Source organism: Carettochelys insculpta, chromosome 25 (assembly GCF_033958435.1).
Source record: "Carettochelys insculpta isolate YL-2023 chromosome 25, ASM3395843v1, whole genome shotgun sequence".
NCBI lineage: Eukaryota > Metazoa > Chordata > Testudines > Carettochelyidae > Carettochelys > Carettochelys insculpta.
The window spans coordinates 7,899,509-7,919,109 of NC_134161.1; the positions used below are offsets into that span (position 1 = coordinate 7,899,509).

The following is a 19,601-nucleotide window of genomic DNA, read 5'->3' on the forward strand; positions in this document are numbered from 1 at the left end:
CTGCACATCTACCAATATAATTTATGCCATCATGTGCCAGCAATGCCCCTCTGCTATATACATCGGACAAACTGGACAGTCTCTACGTAAAAGAATAAACGCACACAAATCAGACATCAGAAATGACAATGTACCAAAACCCATGGGAGAGCACGTCAATCTCCCAGGCCACACAGTAGCAGACTTAAAAGTAGCTATCCTACAGCACAGAAATTTCAGGACCAGACTCCAAAGAGAAATTTCTGAGCTACAATTCATCTGCAAATTCGACGCCCTCAGCTCTGGCTTAAACAAAGACTGCGAATGGCTGGCTAAATACAGAAGCAGCTTCCCCTCCCTTGGTGTTCACACCTCCAGATCAACTGCTGGTAGTAAGCCTCACCCTTGCTGACTGAGCTAACCTTGTTATCCCCACCCTTGCTCTGGCTTATTTATACCTGGCCCTGCAGATTTCCAAGACCAGCATCTGATGAAGTGAGTCTGTGCTCATGAAAGCTCATGCTCAAAACTTTTCTGTCAGTCTATAAGGTGCCACAGGACCCTTCGTTGCCGTTACAGATCCAGACTAACACGGCTGCCCCTCCGATACTCTTTAATTGAGTGACTCTGTGAATATGGCTGTTGCTGGGAATGTTCTTATAGATTGTGGAGAAGGCGGAGGAGTGCTGTATTAATATAGTCACACCCAGTTGTTACAGCAGTAAGCATACAAACATTTCCATTAAATGGCATTTGTAACTGGTATTTCGTAGACATGTCCCCGGTATTAAGATGAGTCAGTGACTGCAACTTCTAGGCCTCACTGTTGCAGGAATAGCTCACCAAATGCTTTTTAAACTTTTCAGTCCTTACAAGAAGATTACAGCCGAACACCCACCCCACGACTGCTCAAAGAGATACAGGAAACTAAGAAGCACATCACTCAGCTGCAAGAGCACCTGTCCAAAACCACAGGCTCTGTTCAGGTGAGGGGAGTGTTGACAAGCCTATCAGTCAAATCCAGCTAGACATACTATATGAAAAGCTGTACATGTGTGCAAACAGGGTGTTAACCTGACATGTTCTTGCCAATTTCCCTCAGCAGACCTACACCTCCTGTCTTCAGTAGTTGTCCAGATGTGTGTATAAATAATTGATTGATTTTCAGTGTGTTAGTTTCACAGAAGTGAGAACTCCATGGGTTCTGTGTATGAAGAAGTTACAATATCTAATCAGAAATTACAATGCTGCTGTTCTGTGTCCTAGAAAACTGGTAAAAGGAAAATTGTGTTTTTATGGAAGGAATTTTCCCCATTTCCTGTTGGCCAGTAGCAGCAAATATTTCCCCATTGCATGTTTGTTAAGCTGCAAGTGAGCTCTTCAAGTAACTTCTTAGAAGGGCATCCCCCATGACTGCAATTGGAATTTTATGGATCAAGCAGATGAGATCAGATTTTGAACCTTCTAATCCTAAGTGTTGTTCTCCTTGAACATCACGTTTTCACCTCACTGCCCTGCTTTGGCCTGTCTCTTAATACACGTTCTCTCTCTTAGGATGGAGTGTTATCCACCAGATCTGTGACGGAGTCTCTGCAGATCAGTGAAGCAGAGGCAGAGAGCGGGGATGGGCTGAGCAAAATAGATTACAGCAGTGGTGACGGCTCCCGGCCAAGCAGTGACACTGCTGACGTGAGTACAGCAGAGAGCTCCAAAGCTCCCCCTTTTGTCACTGCAGGTTTGTTTTTCCCCCACTGTAGGTGTTAGGTTGACAGGTATGTGCACTGTGTTATGCATGTGTTCTTGTTTTTGTGTGTGTGCGCACATGCTCATACAGGCAGTACAGGTGCAGTGCCTTGCAGGATGTACCAAAGCCACTGCTGTGAGGATGCTTGCAGCATTTGTTTTCCCTGAGACACCGTGAAAGGAAAATGCCAGGTTTTACAAGGTTGGGTTTTTCTGGCCTGTTGCCCGTTGCTGGGCAGAGGAAGATGAATGACAGTGTGGTACAGAAATGAGAGGCAAACTACGCTGCATGGGAGAACACGTCAATATTCCATTTGTGGTTAAAGTGACTCAGAGTCACAGATCAAGTTGCCATGAGTGTGAAGAAAAGCATCACTCCCACCAGATACACATCATTCATTAGCCAGGAGTTAGAGCCTCTTTTTTTCCATTAATCTATCAGCTGTTGAGGTCCTAAAAAGACCCCATTGTTATAGTCTCTAAGCACCTAAGCTTTAATGCATTGCCTGGTTAGTATAGGGCAGCGGTGAGTGACCAAAATAACACGACAAGCCATTTTTTTCTACTTTGATAAAACACTCAGTAATTCAAGAGTCACAGTGCATGTAAATATGAGACATTCCTTAAATAATGTCTAACCATGCTTTTTGTAACCCCTATTTTAAGAACGGCATGCACACAGTGATTTGTGATGCAATATATGTTTACTGCAGGGCATTCCAAACTCTCTCTCTCTCTGTGTGTGTGTGTGTGTGTGTGTGTGTGTGTGTGTAATTATGCCAGCTTTATTTCATGTTTAATTTCAGTTTTCTTTCTTAATATATGTGTTTCCCTTCACAGCAGGAATGCTGCGAGCTTCCTTTTTCCTTTTCAAAATCAGGGCTTTATTAGCATCACAATCAAAACATAGTTGCAGTCTCCTATCTCACAGTGCACTGCATATATCAAAGGGGAAGTTATCCAGTATTTTGAGATGACATAGCATTTGCTATGTAAATATAAGTTGGACTTATTGTTGTTGGGCTTTTAGACATTCACCATTTATGGAAAAATAATCAGGAGGGTGTTTTTTTTACTTTGCAATTAAAGCATTGGGAGCCACAAAGAACTTCTTAAAGAGCCACAGGTTGCAGACCCCTGGTGTAGGGGAATTTGACTAGGGGGTGTTATAGCTTGGGACCTTAACTTTTGGGTCATAATTGATACGCTCTAGTGGATTGTGTGAGGTTTGATAGTTTTGTTGATACTTTGATATCCTTGAGAGAGAACTGCTTGGCAAAATACAGCTTCCAGTTTTAGGCCTATATCAACCAACTCTCACTGAAGTCTAAAGTTGAAAGAAGACTTTATAAAAACTACAAGCAGAAGCTCCTGAAACAGACAATCTTTGCAGAGCCGAAAAATAATTTGTAGATGGGAATTGTGGGCCATGTGGATCTCCTGCCTTGACACAAGGGCTCAGCCTAAGAAACACAAGGCTTTGAAGGGGACCTATTGTTTACTGACAACCAGCTGTAGTTACATGCATTATAGTTAAGGTAGCAAATGAGTTTCCATTCTGGCCTGTTGTCACAGGCTTCCAAATCTTCACCTGGTAGGTGGAACGTCTTTGTCACGGGGGACTGTGGCGTGGGCTTTTTTCTTAATTTTGGTGGGAGGGAGGGGAGGGAGAGTGGGAAGAATCTCAGCTGCCCCCTCTCTCCTTAATGATTAAGGATGTAAGAGAGTAGATGGGCAGGGCCCCGACCTGCAGTTGGAAACTGAAGGAAGAGGGGCCTGGGCAAAATTATCATTTGAAGAAGTGGCCTTTGTAACCATAACAGTTCTGCCAATATTAATCGTTTCTTTCATGCATCCAAGAACATTCAATTGCTGGTTGTAGATGGGGTGTGTATGGGTGTCTGTTGAGATTTTTAGTTTTTTCTCACCTATTTCTGGCAGCTGTTAAGCAGTCCATTGACTGTGAGCAATGTGAAGCTAGTTGGTTGTTACTCAAGTCCTTACTCCACAGTCCTTAGTTTTCTGGGCCTGATGATGCTTATTAGAATTGGCCTTCCTTTTTTCCTTCCCAGAGTCCCCGCAGTGACCTGAAGGAACGGCTCTATTTGGAGGAGAGTCCAGAGAAGAGTGAGATTCAAGATACTGTGAGTGCAAAATGCTGTGTACTTCAGTCATGAGTTCATTAAAATCTTGCTTTATTTTTCTACTGCCTCGATTGACCATACATTGGCTTCTTGCCTTAGAAAATAAAAAGTAGTTAAGAGTTGTGCAGGAAATTTTAATTGAATGACTAAAAGTTAATGAAGCTTAGAAATGGGCCTGTAGTGAGCAGGAGTGGCTGCTCACAGACCCAGACGGAGGGAAGATTCCCTTTCCAAGTCCTGGTGGGCAGAGCCTGGCCCTGGCCCTTTTACCTGACTGGAAGTCAGGGAGCAGAACTGTAGGTATGAAAGGCCAGGCAAGAAGCCCCATCAGGCCCCAGCCATCAGATGAATCAGAGGCCTGCTCCATGCTCCTGAGCTGGGAGGCCATGGAGGACCTGGTAGATGCAGAGGACTGGCCCAGACCACTGGGCTGCTTAACAGACCAGGAGGAAGACCTATTGGCCTCACGTGAAGATTCAGACCCTGAGGATTGGTCAGAGGGACAGGTATACCCATGGGGGAAGACTTTAACTGGCCCAGGGGCGGCTGACAAGAGTCAGGCTGAGCTAAGTGGATTGTAGTGAGTGAGCCTGTTGTGGGCTGAATCCTTGCTGACTCCAGCAGCAGTCATCCTTGCAGCTGCGAGTCCCCTGGGCTGGGGCGCAGTGGAGCGTGAGGGCCTGCACCCCCACCAGCCTTGCCACTCCATTCTCGGGGTGGCAGTCACCTCCTGTCCCGAGCTCTACCCTCAGTCACTGCAAACTGCTACTGTTTGTTCCCCTGCCCTGAACCAGGGCTCGGGCCTCAAGAGGCCTGAGCATGGGCCTGGGCTCCAGGACTAAGCCTTGTCAGCTAAGAGGATCCATTAAAGGACCAGAATATATAAACTGCTGAAGGCACTGTCTTTCAAACTGTACTCCCCCAGCCCACCTTAAATGGAGGGAGTCGTTCTTGCCGAGGGACACTCAATCACTGTCTGTCTAGCTAGCACCATCAGGGATTTCCTTGTGAATGGGAAAAGAGGAAGTGTGGTCAGCAAATTCAGATGGCCTGAGCTGGCCTGTGTTCCTTTTCTCTTGACAGATGGTAAATGGTGCAATTGCCATAGTTAAGGGACAGTGCAGCTCTTTCAAAGCAAGCACATTTATTTTTAAGGTAAATTCATTTCAGAAACACTCCCACATTGTAAACAGTGTATTTTATTCAAAAAAAAACAAAAAAAACCATACACGCACGCTCATCAGCTTTCCAGAGATCACCCCCTGACTCGAGCAAGGTCTCTGACCGGTGAATGGTTCTGCAGATGTCACACTGGGATTTCTCTGTGGTCACGTGTTCATCACAGCTTGAGCTCAGAATAAGCACTTTGAGATTTGTGGAACTTCAGTGAGTCAAAGTCCTTCTAGCCCTTCTCAGGACTGGGGCCCTCCTTGGATCAGAGATCCTGCCCATCAGCTGCATCAGAAAGAAGGCTCTGGGCCAGTTCAAATTCAGCTGATGTATCCAAAAATCCTTTTCTTGTTTGTGGTGATCTGAGAGTCAAATTTGAACCATTTTAGGTGAGCTTCTCTCCAAGTAGTGAATGTCTCTCGATGTGTTCCTGCTTGAGTGAATTTCCCTAGGCAGCCCTATTGTCCTAAATTGCTGGAGAGCTAATGTCCCCTGTTCCAAAGAACTATATACAACCCCTCAATTACATGTGAAGCTTTGCGTTTGTAAGACAATGAACTTGTAAAATCTATGAACTAATTTCAGTTGGGTGCATCTAGGATATTGCAGGATCCTGTCATGTCTCAGGGTGTCCATCCATTGGCTAGCTCTAATGCTTCCCCATTGAGGGAGAAATTTGTTACAAGGAGCCAGTGAAGATCAGATTCAGCTCCAGAAGAGGGACCATTAACAATGAAAATGTCCTAATATCCTATAGATAGTGGGTGAAGTGAACTCTTCCGAGAGACATGAAGTGCTGTCTGCGTTATTCTGTTTCTCTCAATGCCACAGGATTCTCAGTCTAGTGTCGGAAGCCCCTCCTCTCGCATGGCACCTCCGATCATCGGTGCAGAAGATGACGACTTCGACACTGAGCAGGAGCAGGTGGGAGTCACTCTTACGTCTCAAAGGCTGCGTCTACACGTGCACGCTACTTCGAAGTAGCGGCAGTAACTTCGAAATAGTGCCCGTCGCGGCTACACATGTTGGGCGCTATTTCGAAGTTGAAATCGACGTTAGGCGGCGAGACGTCGAAGTCGCTAACCCCATGAGGGGATGGGAATAGCGCCCTACTTCGACGTTCAACATCGAAGTAGGGACGTGTAGACGATCCGCGTCCCGCAACATCGAAATAGCGGGGTCCTCCATGGCGGCCATCAGCTGGGGGGTTGAGAGATACTCTCTCTCCAGCCCTTGCGGGGCTCTGTGGTCACCGTGTGCAGCAGCCCTTAGCCCAGGGCTTCTGGCTGCTGCTGCTGCAGCTGGGGGTCCGTGCTGCATATACAGGGTCTGCAACTAGTTGTTGGCTCTGTGTATCTTGCACTGTTTAATGAAAGTGTGTCTGGGAGGGGCCCTTTAAGGGAGCGACTTGCTGTTGAGTCCGCCCCGTGACCCTGTCTGCAGCTGTGCCTGGCACCCTTATTTCGATGTGTGCTACTTTGGCGTGTAGACGTTCCCTTGCTGCGCCTATTTCGATGTTGGGCTGAGCAACGTCGAAGTTGAACATCGACGTTGCCAGCCCTGGAGGACGTGTAGACGTTATTCATCGAAATAGGCTATTTCAATGTCGCTACTTCGAAATTAGCTATTTCGATGTAGCGTGCACGTGTAGACGTAGCCAAAGTCTCGCTGGGATCAGGCACATCTGCATGGAAACGCTTCTTTTAGGCTCAGTTGTGACCACATGCTGCCACATCTATCGAAGATGGTTCTTATCCTGTAACACTAAAATTAAGAGAGAAAAGGGAGGATCTATGGTTACTGTTAGCCGTAGCTAATGGCAGGCGGCGCTACAATGCAATCTAATTTTTTTTCCCGTTATCCTTCCCCCCAGCCCCATAACTTTACCAGAAGTTGACCTGCTTTATTTAATTGCCTAGCTTTAACTGGCTTTTTCATCATGGCTATATCCATATCACAGCTTACCTTTTCTAATATCTTTGGTCTCAGCAGCAATTTGCTCTGGGTTCTGTTGAACTAAACATCTTATGCGAAAGTGTGTTAAAGTATTAAACTGTGTGGAAAAGACTAGGACGTGGGCTGGTATTGTGCTTTGAGTCTTGGAGTTAGGCTGATGCTGTTCAATTGCTTACCAAAGAATTGAGAAACCAGTTAACTTGGATGGAGCCTTCCAGGTTTCTCAGAGGCCTGTCTGTGCCATTGAAGTGGACTGTCTTTCTTTTCAGATCAACGGGCAGTGCAGCTGTTTCCAGAACATTGAGCTGCTGAAATCTCGCCCAGCTCACCTGGCCGTGTTCCTGCATCATGTGGTGTCACAGTTTGACCCGGCAACACTGGTAATAGGTCACCCTGGAACGGTTTTGCTGGACCAGAGTTACAGGGTTGGCCTGAGTGTCCTAGAATCACCTGTTGTAAGCAGCAGAATCCCAGATAGTGGGGAAAAATGCAGCTCGCTGCACAAGAGTTCAGCCCTTGTGTGTGCACTGGAATTAGAGTTAATGAAGGGAAATGTCAGATGAATAAATTCACCTCTAAAAGTATTCATCTCTTCAGCACAGCCACATTGCACGTTCTTAACCATTAACTGGAGATTTATGTGGCTTGTCTTCCCTGAACATTTGGACAGAAATTCACAGATAGAATTTGGAGAGGTCTCACTCACTGTTCCTTTGTCTACCTCCAGCTCTGTTATCTTTACACGGACTTGTACAAGCAGACCAACTCCAAAGAGACTCGTCGTGTCTTCCTCGAGTTTAACCAGTTCTTTCTGGACCGAGCTGCGGTAGGTTCCAAGACAAGACAGGTGTATCCTTTTTTATCTCCCTGCAACTGCATGCAATGAACTGATGAGTGGAGGGAGGAATTGCCTTTGTGATTCCTGCAAGTGCTCAGATTTGGTAAGCCTGTCGTTTAGGGGGAGAAAAGAAACTATCACGTATGGACTCTCACTGGTGCCTTTGCTGCTTTTTCAGAATCTGAAGGTTCCAGTTCCAGAAGAAATTTGTGTAGATCTAGGTAAGGTCCTTTTATACCAAGCGTCCATTGGCTTGGATCCTACTGTTTGGTACAGTCCTAACAGATCTCTTAAAACTCTGTCGATGGTTGTGTCTTTGCAATGTCTTACATCAAAGTTGGAGAGACAGGTTGATGTCTGATGTCTGATGTTGGTGTTTTCGATTGTGAAGAACATTCTGTGCAATCTGGTGTATGGGTAGATGAGCACCTACATCTTGTCTTTTAGTGTGACACTTAGTATAGCTAACACCCTTTGTGCTTCATGCACTTTCGCTTCCCGGATAGCAGGAAGAAAAAGGTCACTGCTGCAAGGAGTTAATGTGGATGGCTTCATCCCGATACAGAATATCTATCTAATATACTGTTCTAAAGTGAAACCCTGCCTCTTTTTCCTCCCTTCATCTACAGAAAAAAGACGGCCAGAACTCATTCCAGAGGAACTGCACCGCCATTATATCCAAACTATGCAGGAGAAAGTCTATCCAGATGTCCAGAGGCATCTGGAAGATTTCAGGTATGTATCCTCTTCCCTGCAGCTTGTTTTGAGCAGTAAGCTTTATCCTTGCCCCAAGTTAACGTTCTGTGTTTAATACAGAGGGATGCTCACACTTCCAGGACTTGGTGATTCATCTTTTGGCCTACATGACTCCTCTGGGTTAAAAAGTCACTGTGGGCACCCTCTAGAATTCTGGAGCTCACTTGCACCGTGTGTGTGGTCTGAGCAGTTCTGTGGTTATCAGATTGTTCAGAAGGACAATCTTGGGTTCTTTAAAGGTCGTATTTGTTGGCACAGACACTGAGTGCCTAGTACTCAGATCAGACTTTCTCCCTGGGAGAGTTAACCCATCTCTGCCACTCCTTGTACGGGGCATAGCTTATTGTACGGCAACTTGACTGCCTCCCTTGACCTCAAAAGTGGCTGTCATTTCTTGAAGCTGTGTTTGCTGAGCTTATGAAGCAGCCTTGCCCTGTGAAGTGGTATTGGCTCTACTTGGCTGCTAGAGCCAATGAGAGCGAGGGAGAGCAGTGACGTGGTTATCCCAAGGCCACATAGCATTTTGGTAAGGAGAGATGGAACTAGACCTTCTGAGTTTTCTTACTGTTGGGAGGCCAATTCCTCAAATCACCCAGGTATGTTACTTTTCCCTCCTTATTTAGACAGAAACGTAGTATGGGATTGACGCTGGCTGAAAATGAACTCTCCAAGCTTGATGCAGAACGTGTCCGTGACAGGATCACATTGGAGAAAGAGAGAGCGTGTGCAGAGCAGATAATTACCAAAATCGAGGAGGTCTTGTAAGTGTCAGTGTGTGTGAACCTGGCAGTAACATGCATGCAGATCATCTTCTATCTGGTCAAGGCTTGACAAGAGTAGAGCAAAGGAGTTGAGGGACAGAAAGTAACTTGGAGTCATGCATTTCCCCTTCTCCCAAGTAAGGTTCTGGCAGTGGCAGGATTAACCATCAGTATAATGAAGGCTATGAGAAAACGATTCCAGAGCCAGTATCCCCAGATAGTCCATGACAGAATTGCTTTTCCTGGAATGCTTGTTAAATAGCAGTTCTGTCCTTGGCATCTTGAGTGTCAGATCCAGCATTGATTCAGTTGGCTTAAAAAAAAACTTACAGCCTCAGAACTGATTTTTAGAGAAGCTGCTGTTGGCTTCTCCCTGCAGAGTTTGGCTGGGCTTTCTTAGGTTTCAAGGAGGAGGCACGACACAAATAGGTGCTGCATTGTGGTTGGTTTGTGTTCTTTAAACAGTCTTTCTCATTTTCAGGATGACATCTCAGCCTGTGGAAGAGGATAAAAGGTAATGTACTAGTCAGATGGAGATGGCGTGTAAAAAAGATCACCTCGCTGGATGCTGGTGCTTGGTTCCATCTGACTCTTGCAGAACATGACAATATAGCCCTCTGCTGGCTGTAGCAGCAAACTGCATTTTCTAGACATGCTCTGTCAGAGTTTATCCTGAACAGAGCCCTACTGTATCAGAGGAAGTTGTACTGCTTCGTGTTCTGGAACTTCTGAAAACCTTTTCCAAATTACTACCTGAATAGTGCAGAGCAGTGGTTCTCAGCCTTTCCAGATAAGCGTAGCCACTCAGGAGTCTGATGTGAGCGTACCAGGCCGAAGTTTCACCGCACTTTTTAAAAAGCAAGTTGTTTCCAAAATTGGACCATAAAATACGAAAGTGTTTTAACACTCGATTACTGACACGCTGCTTGCCTTCCTATGTTTACCATAAAATTCTAAAATAAATGGAATATAAATATTGCATCTAGGTGTGTAAAACACAGAGCTGTACAAACAAGTTATATAAAATTTGTTTGGACCAACTTCGATACTGCTTTTTATGTAAGCCTGTTGTAAAACTAGGCAAATAGATAAGTTGATATACCCCCAGAAGACCTCGGAGTACCCCAAGAGGTACAGGTATGCATGGTTGAGAACCATTGTTGGAGCGGGTGAATCTGTCAGTAGGTATCTTGGATTCTGTTTTGCACTGGCCAGAGGACAGAGTCTGTAATGAGCGAGGTGTGTGAGTTCAATGAAAATGAATTGGCGCCCCAATGCCAGAGAAGAATTTTAATTGGAAAATCCATTGTTAATTAGAAAGTTGCCATAAAGAGGTTAAGAGCCATGCCATACTCAGCTTTTCCCAATTTTCTCCTTTTTGCTTGTCTTGCAGTTCAGCCATGCAGTATGTGATTCTCACCTACATGAAGTATCTGGGAGTGAGAGTCAAGGAGCCCCGGAGCCTGGAGCAGAAGCGCGGACGTATTGGTTTCTTGCCAAAGATAAAGGTAAGAGTGGCATATTTGCCATCTGTGGCCAACCTTTTCAAACATGAGTGCTTCAGTGAGATGCTGTACTTAAGTGGCATTCTGTAAGTGACCTGTGGTGCTGGATGCCTGCAGCCTCTGTTGGGAGCTGAGCAGAGGGGTTCTCAAACTTTTCGGGCTGCAAGGGAGCCTGTCTCGCATTCCTCTAAGTTTCACATCCCTTTAAGATTATTACTTACAAAATCTGATGTAAAAATACAAATGTGTCTCAGCACAGAATTACTAAAAAAAAAAAAAACCCGCTTACGTTTTCATCGAAACCCTATAAGTATAAAATAAGCCAATTGGAAATATAAATATGGTACTTATGTTTTGGTGTATAGTGTGTAGAACTGTACAAATAAGCAATTGTGTGCATAAAATTTTAGTTTGTACTGATGTTGCTAGTGCTTTTTATGTGGCCTGTTATAAAACTAGGCAAATGCCTAGATAAGTTCATGTATCCTCTGGAAGCCCTCTTTGTGCTTCCAGGGGAACAGGTACCCCTGGTTGAGAACCACTGCTACAGAACATCATGTGTCTAAAGAGGGATTTGTTTACAAGCCTGTGCTTTGTTGTTCTCTAATTTGGCTTTCTGGCTTCTGGCCATGTTCTTCTCGTATTTCTAGTCCTGTAAAATCTTTGGGTAAAGAAAAGACACTTAAAACCTGCTCCTCTCACCTTTGAAATCTAAGTACTGTTGTGAACTGTCCTGTGCCAACAAAGGGTTTGGGATAGTGCTAACAGGTCTCTCCCATCAAGACTTCCTAGGATTTGGAGTGGAGAGCTCTAATGCCTGGGGAAATGAGTTTCTCATCTAGTTTTTCTCTTGGTTTTACGTTATACAGCAAAGTATAAAGAAAGAGAAAGAAGGGGAGGAAAAGGTGAAGAGGAGAGGTCTCTCCAGTATTCTGACGCCACAAAGGAGACCGAGTCGCCATGACAGTAGTGCAAGTATGTTACACTCTGGAACGAATGCATTCTGATTACTAACAATCTGCAGATCAGTTGGTCTCGGTGCCCATTGTCATCCCCTGTATCCTATGTCCCACTGAGACTTTAAATCTGTTTTGGAGACTTCTGTAGAACACAGATGTAGCACTTGAGATGTCTGCCAAAGAAACCTTGTCTCAGTGTTTCCTTAGCCATTAGTTAACGTGTGACCCATTGGGTTTGAATTGTGATCATTTTAAGAAATAAAGCAAGCCAATGGAAATATTTATTGCAGTCTCCTGAGGCGTTCTGTCTTTGGTCTGTCTCTGTTCAGTTGGCAGGGCCATGGAAATGCAGAAGCAGCGCCACCCAAAGCACTTATCCGCTGCCTCATCAGTTAGTCCAGAGCCACAGGAATCGGTCAAGATGCGCCAGAGTGGGCCCTCCAGCGATGGCACGGACCCAACGTGCCCTCCTGCCAATCCCATGTCGCCTTTAGCTATGGGGCTGTTCGCCTCCCCCGAGGGAAACAAGGACAGCGAGACAGGTGAGACGATGCTGGGGAGGGGAGTATTGAAGGCTGTGTTGTGCACAGCATGTGTGAATTGCCATCTCATTTCAAGGCTGTGTTATGAACACTGAGTCCTTCAGGCTCTGACAGTGTGTTCGGTGATCTGTGTCTCTGGATTTTTGAAAGTGGCTCGACATTGGCTTCCAAGTACTTTAGTTGTGCGACCATGCCAAATTCAGTGCTCAAGCACTGAGCCCTGCAGAAATAGACGAATGCAACGTTCAGATGCTTCTCTGTTAAGGCTGCTTTCTTGAGAAGTCCAGGAACTGTTGCTTTTTTCCCCCCCAGCCTCCATGAGAAGGAGGTTGTGAATCGGAATGTCTCCTGTGAAAGTTGGTTTTTGTGTGTGAATCTCTCCTGGAAATGCTTGACCGTTTATCTTTTCAGGCCTCAAGCAGTCTGGTGAGGCTCCGTCTCTTAGCGACTCAATGGATAGTGCACCTCGCACCCCTAACACCATCTTTGATTTCCCATCCCCTCCGCTGGACCAGTTGCAAGAGGAGGAAGGAGAACTTGATAGGTACTTATGGGCACAGGCTATTTGGAGTCGGGAAGGGCATTACGAAGATAATTAAAACTGTTACGTAAGGTCTGAAGAATGGCATTGGCAGCATGGCCTATTGAACATCATTCAGGTGGAGAGGGGAATAGGAATAGTAGAGATGCTGCCCTGAGAGCTTCTTGTTTCCTTCCACTATAATTGTGCTGAAGACTGTATTCAGCATCAGGGCTTGAATGTCATACTGTCTTGAGGCACAAGCCAGTCCCTAAGGTTTCACTCTGGAGCTTCCTTGAGTGGTGTGAAATCCCATTGCTCAAACAAACTTTATAATGTATTGTGGTTTTTGTCTTTTAGATTAACAGATCTGGGAACACCAAAGTCTTTCCGCAAGTGAGTACAGCTATGAACAAAAGACGTTACTTTATAATAAAACCTAGCTGTAGTGCTTCACAAAGTAGGTGAGCATAATTATCCCCAGGCCACAGAGGGCAGAAACAAGCGTGGAAAAAGAAGTGACTTAACCAGGTGGCCAGTGGCAAAGCTGGGACATAAACCCAGAGCTCCTGAGTAAAAAGATGAAAAGGGCAAATTTTATTATTGGTGCTTATGGTGGTTAAAGAGTCAAGAATTCTTAATTCTGTTCTTAGGTCTTTATGGTGGTATCTACAGATGGGTGGGGAGAGAGAATTTCCCTCTCCATCCCCACCCCGACTGACTTACTCTGTGACCTTGGACAAATGACTTCACCTCTGTATCTGTTTACCCCTGTGATAAAATGGGGATTACAGTACTCAATACAGAGGGTGTTGTAGGAGTGACCACTAAGCCTTAGGAAAAAAGTCCATGTGAAAGAGCTGGAGTACCAAACTGCTTTGTAACCAGAAGACATCTGGCAGCTTCCCTGAGTGTTACTTAAAAACATCTTACAGCTTCATGTTTCTTCTCTTTCTGTCTCAACTTTGCCATTTTCTTCCCCAAATCTGTGTCTGAATCACAAGGCATCTCACTGGGGTGTTCTCTTGCTTCAGGATGGACAGTGTGGGTTTTGGGGATATTCAGAGCGAGGATGAGCTGTTTGATTTTGACACTGAGACGGATCCTCCCAACTGGCAGCAGCTCGTGAGCCAAGAGGTGCTGCTGGGGCTGAAACCCTGTGAAATCAAACGCCAGGAAGTAATTAATGGTGAGTTCCTGCGTTTCTCTTTGCTGCCCCGCCAACTTCTGGAAGCTGTAATTTATGGCCTGCAGACTTCAAGCTTTGCAAGCCACTGGTATGGAGTTCTTACGTACCAGTAGGTAACATGCACTCAGTCCCCAAAGCAGGTGCAAGCAATTTTAGATTGCAAAATAAGGACCAGATTGTAGCATGTGGGAGGGTGTAAAGAGGCAGGGAGGACTACATACAGGTTGCACCTCTCTTCAGGCATGCTCGGGACCAGACAGGTCCTCAACAAGAGAATCTGCTGGATGAGGGGAGGTCCAGGCCTTCTGCGCCCTGATAGGCCTGTGCTTGGGGCTTCTGCAGCTCTAGCCTTTCTACCCCAGGACTCTGGCCCCAGCCTGAGATCCCAGGGGTACCAGGGAGTTCCGGTTCACAGGCCCACTGGGGCTCCTGTACTGGCCCTGTACACTCTGACCCCGGAATATTTGTGGTCCTGCCGGACTATGGATGTTGCTGGACGAGAGGTCACCGGATTTGAGAGGCGCAACCTTTATTACTTTCTGGAAAAATCATGATTACAGGGAGTGGCTCCTGTCTCAGCACAATCCTGGTGACTTCATCTTGGTCTCAAATCATACACGTCTATAGAGCTCTGTGTGTGATTTGAGTAAGCTGGCAGGTATTAACAGTCTCCTGGGGCGAAACTGTAATGCACTGACAAACTTGCTTGCCTGCACATTCCTATATCTATGATAGCAGACAGTGATCCCTCTGATTTTTTTCCCCTACATTGGCAGAAGGAGCACAGAACAAAATTTCAAGGCATGGGAATGTGCACCACCAATAGAAACACAGGCTGCCCACTGCGGGTGGCTGTGGCCACTCTGCTAATCAGCTGGGCGTTACCTGAACATCTCCTGGGCGACGGCCCAACTGCTCAGCTAATAGGGAACACGCGTAGCAGAACATGGTTTGTCTTTCCTTAGTATACCAGAGTGTGGGCCAGCAAGGAGGGCACAGATTGGGGGTGAGTGGGATTTTTGCAGATACATGTTTCTGACCCGGAGTTGATACATGCTCCCTAAACTGCTTAATTTATTAAGTAACTCAATTTATTGCATATGATGGTGTCCCTCTATAGGTCACGTTGGAATCCACAGTATTAACGTGTTAGATCAGTAATAATCCTGTGTTTCTCTTCCTCCTCTTCAGAGCTGTTCTACACTGAGCGGGCTCACGTCCGCACGCTGAAGGTTCTTCACCAGGTCTTCTACCAGCCTGTGCTCCGGGAAGGCATCCTGACTGCTTCTGACCTGCGCAAAATTTTCTCAAACCTGGAGGATATCCTTCTGCTCCACAGTAAGGGCAGATGAGGCACTGTGCAGCTCTGCTAGCCTCACAACAGCAGTGCTGGATTCACACATCTCGATATACATGCGTGCTGATGCAAGTGTGCCTGAGTACATCCACACACAGTGGGCGTCCCCGCACAGCACTTGAATTAAATGCAGACAGTCATTTCACACTTGGTTTACAAGCGTATCTGTTGTCAAGTTACCGGATACTCTTGTTCTTGTCCATATCCCTAAGTGTTTTGATGTGAGGTACGCCCTGTCTTTCATAAGCAGAGCAGTACCGAGATGAACTCTCTGAGGCACATGCACACAATAGGAAGTAAACGGATGCTGCCCACAAGGAGGAGGCTAGAGGGCTGCTAAAGGGAACAATTGTTCTTTTGGGTGCTGATGCTTCTGAAAAGCAGAGTTTCCTAGCAGTTAAAGCAATGGACTGTTAAGATTCCAGCTGTATCATTGTGTGGCATTGAGCAAACCACTTTCTATAACTTCACTGTGTCTGTTTTCCCCACATTGTGGTATTAGAGTAATATTAAACCTCTTCTCCTTGTGCAGAAGACAAAGTAACATTGGAAAAATTTTTGAAATAGTTATTTATTAGTTATTCCTGTTTGTCACTATAGTCTCTCTACCAGGCCCTTGTTTTTTCACCTTAATTTGCCATGTGACTGTTGCACAGCCAGACTCCCTTTTTGTTCCCATTTAGAAATAAATGAACACTTTAGACCATATTAACAATCCCTTCTCTTTTCCCCCCCTCAGCTGGTCTGAATGATCAGATGAAAGCTGTTCGTAAAAGGAATGAGACGTCTGTTATTGATCAGATTGGTGAAGACTTGTTAACCTGGGTAAACTGAATTTCTTTTCCTCCCTGTTCAAAAGTGTAACGATTCCTGTGAGTGAGAATCAAATGGGATGATAAACAGAGCCCCAGAAAAAACAGTACAACTCACATCCAATGAATACCGAATATCTGAAATTGTTGATTTGAGACAATGCCATGGAGGAGGGGAAGCAGGACTGAGAAGGTGGAGAGAGCTCAGCATGGAGTTTGCCGAGTGCTTTGTGTAGCAGAGTTCTTTCTTCAGTTAAAAGAAAAATATTTGAGACGTTCCTTTTAAAGGTGCCCTGCTTAGAGGGAGAGCTCCCTTTTTTGCCATTGTGATGTGTGAAAGACAGGAGGAGGCAGGGAAGGGGCTGTGTTTGAGAGAGCAGGTGAACGGGCTTTGGTGGGGTGTTGGGCTACTTATGTTTTTACCTTGGAAATAGCGAGGATATGAAGTTTCGTATTCGTGTTTTTTGTGGGGGGATTCCTCAAGTGATGAGGGAATTGGAGTGGGAGTTTTCTCAGACTTAAGTAGAGTGTGAGTGGTTTGAGTCCCTCAAAAATGCTCGTCTCCCAAGATGCAGACCCTCGGCTGGTGTCTTGTGAAACCTGTTTAATTTGGAGCAGATATGGGACATGGTACCAACTGACAAGCAGGAACAAAAAGACCCTCACCTCACTCATGCAACTAATGGTGTCAGGGTTCCCCTCACGTTCCAGCCTGGTGGGAGGATGGGAGTGCTAAGGCATGGGGCTTCCCTCTTCCCACCCCCCAGCCCTGATTAATTCTTCTTGGGGCTTGTGATAGTAGATTTTATGGGACCCCTCCCCTGTAAGTCTTGAGTGGGGTCAAAAATGAGGGGTTCATTGTGCAAGCAAGGACTGCCAGGGAGAAGGCCGAGTCTGGGGCTTGGGTGGCAGGGTGAAGGAGTGAATTTGGGGGTAATGGGTCTGGGCGAGAGGGGGAATGCAGGAGCAGATTGGGTGGGGAAGCTCTGGATGGGAGACACCGAATGGAAGGGGGCAGGGAATTGGGAGTGCCCACCTAGCACAGCTCCAGAGGAGCTCATGTGTGGCTCTGCACCACCTGCACTTAATTGAAGGCCTCATTGCTCCTTCCCACTGGCTTGGAATCCTGGCCAATGGGCATGACAGGAGTAGAGCTGTCAAGCTGGTCCAGCAGAAAGAGCTTCCCTGTTCCTACCATTCTGGCACAGAACCCGTGGGCTGGATGCAGATGGCGGCTTGCCTATATCTGGCCCATGAGGCCTGGGGCTCCCCTCCCCACAGCAGGGAGCTGATAATGATTATCCAGCCACAGAGAGGGGTGCCAAACCTCAACCTCCCCAGCACCACTGCCAGCTCACCCTCTGTGGAGGGTGCAGGGGAGGTCAGAGCCTCAGGGACCAGATCAAGTCAAACTGCAGGCCTCACCCCTGATTTAGTGTGTCAAAGTCTGGCTAAAACTCTTTCACTTTCCAGTCTCTTATGATCTGTTAATCCCACCAGCTTTCCAGTCTTGGAGCCAAAACAAGACAGTACAGCTGTGATGCCTCCAATGGAGGGAAATGCCAAACCTTTCTCGTCTCATCTGTTGTAAAGAAGCAAAAAATTGCACACGTTTGCTTTTTCCTTTGCAGGTCACCCTTTAAAGTGTGGAAGGAAGGTTTGGGACGTCAGCAGGCTAGATTTTGTTTACCATGCTGCTACAGTCCCTTGAGCTCTTTCAGCTGAATGGTCAAACCAAAAAACAGGAATTCATTGCAAGGCGTAGGCATTGTCAGGGAATCCTAGGCTGTTTCAAGGGGTGTGGGTGCCCAGGAGTGCAGATACAAAGTTTGCATTTACACTTGTAACACAGTCCCCTGCAGGCATCGGCCCTAGTCATCTTTTTCCCACCTCCACCTTCTGTGTTGGGGCGGAGGTTTGGCACAGGCAGTAAGATGACTTGACTTCCTGGGCGCTTGTAGCGGATGGCCCAGCCACATGGTTTCACAGGTGACCCTGGACTTGCAAGTACAGGCCAACAATAAATGAAAATATTCCCAATTCAGCCATCGTTATTTTACGTCAGCATAATGGTACCTGTCAACACCAAGGCGGATTTTTGACTCCGGGGTAGATGAACTAAACGATGGCATTGAGTCCTCTTCTGAGTCAGTACTGAGCTCAGTGCATTGCAGTTCTCTCTGCCTGTGATACTGATAGAAAGCGATTGTGAAAAGTGGGCTGTGGAAAAGCAAACCTAATGGGAGAGCTTCTCAGCTGCAAAGTGTTTCTCAGCAGGTTGGGGTGAAGAAGCCTTAAAGGCAGTCTGTGTTAACTGTTCGAGAGGCAATGTGTAAATATGGCCTTAGTTTGGGTTAGGGCAACCTCATTCCCTTCTGAGGGCCGTTTTGTGCGCGCGCTCAAGGTGGCATATGCCCGGTTTGTCTGAGTTTGGTTCCCTTGGTTTCTTGGTACAGTTCAGTGGCTCAGGAGAGGAGAACCTGAAACATGCAACTGCCACCTTCTGTAGTAACCAGCCTTTTGCTTTAGAAGTGATCAAATCACGGCAGAAGAAAGACTCTCGCTTCCAAACATTTGTGCAGGTGAGTTTCTCTCCAAAACTGGAGCTGCCTGCAGACTTGGTTGATTATCAGTGGGAGGATAAGCAGGGGGCTATAAGTAAGGCCAATAAAATTAGCAGGGTTAGGTCTAACATTGCCATTGTATCGAGATTATTACCAACATCAGATTCTCAGTTGATCACTTTTGGACAGTTGAACCTTTCAGGCTGAGGATTAAAGATTAAGTAAACTCTTTCAAATCTAGCAACCCCAGGACCAGGAGGTTGCCAAATATTTACATATTCTGGATAATAGAGAGGTATACCTAGCAATGGATAACACTAAAGAAAAACAAGATTAAATGTTAAGAAACAAAATGTATGCAGAGTACTTTATTTACCACCACCAACAAATATTGTACACTGTAAACTTACACTGAATGTATTTGTATTTACTTCCACTTCACTGTACTTATGGAAAACGTAATGCAAATTTATGTATGGTTAAAATGCCAGTTATTTGAGGGTTCCAGATAATAGTTCACTGTAATGTGCTGGTATCAAAAAGAAGTTCCGTTGCTGCATGTAGCGACCCATAGTACACAGTGCACATCCCTGGTAGAGAATGGGTGTCATGTACAGCACAGCAGAGCCCAGTAACAAGTTGGGTACGTGCTCAAAAAGCAAGAGGTGTTTTTTATACAGTCTTACTCGAAAGGACCTCTGCATGTGTAACAATCTGAAGGGGAGAATATAGTCTGTACTGCTACTGGATGGGAACTCTGTTAATACAAAGACTAAAGTAATTTTAAAAAATGTAGTGTCTTCACA

General features: G+C 45.9%; 1 protein-coding gene across 4 annotated transcripts in view; it reads left to right on the top strand.

The window, feature by feature from the left end:
* ARHGEF12 (Rho guanine nucleotide exchange factor 12) overlaps positions 1 to 19,601 on the top strand; it is a 101,771-nt gene that overhangs the window by 59,372 nt on the left and 22,798 nt on the right. For 3 of the 4 annotated variants that reach the window (XR_012642558.1, XM_074977209.1, XM_074977212.1), the window contains 19 exons: positions 846 to 965; positions 1,534 to 1,668; positions 3,795 to 3,866; positions 5,868 to 5,960; positions 7,262 to 7,372; positions 7,720 to 7,818; positions 8,009 to 8,051; positions 8,460 to 8,565; positions 9,210 to 9,347; positions 9,829 to 9,861; positions 10,741 to 10,855; positions 11,722 to 11,827; positions 12,141 to 12,353; positions 12,765 to 12,897; positions 13,234 to 13,269; positions 13,908 to 14,062; positions 15,254 to 15,400; positions 16,159 to 16,244; positions 18,688 to 18,813. Coding sequence is in view for 3 of the 4 variants with exons in the window: in XM_074977209.1 (XP_074833310.1) it covers positions 846 to 965; positions 1,534 to 1,668; positions 3,795 to 3,866; positions 5,868 to 5,960; positions 7,262 to 7,372; positions 7,720 to 7,818; positions 8,009 to 8,051; positions 8,460 to 8,565; positions 9,210 to 9,347; positions 9,829 to 9,861; positions 10,741 to 10,855; positions 11,722 to 11,827; positions 12,141 to 12,353; positions 12,765 to 12,897; positions 13,234 to 13,269; positions 13,908 to 14,062; positions 15,254 to 15,400; positions 16,159 to 16,244; positions 18,688 to 18,813 (2,067 nt within the window). In the remaining variant the exon portion in view is untranslated. Of the gene's footprint in view, positions 1 to 845; positions 966 to 1,533; positions 1,669 to 3,794; positions 3,867 to 5,867; positions 5,961 to 7,261; positions 7,373 to 7,719; positions 7,819 to 8,008; positions 8,052 to 8,459; positions 8,566 to 9,209; positions 9,348 to 9,828; positions 9,862 to 10,740; positions 10,856 to 11,721; positions 11,832 to 12,140; positions 12,354 to 12,764; positions 12,898 to 13,233; positions 13,270 to 13,907; positions 14,063 to 15,253; positions 15,401 to 16,158; positions 16,245 to 18,687; positions 18,814 to 19,601 lie in introns of all 4 variants that reach the window. The other variant, XM_074977211.1, reaches the window with a different exon arrangement.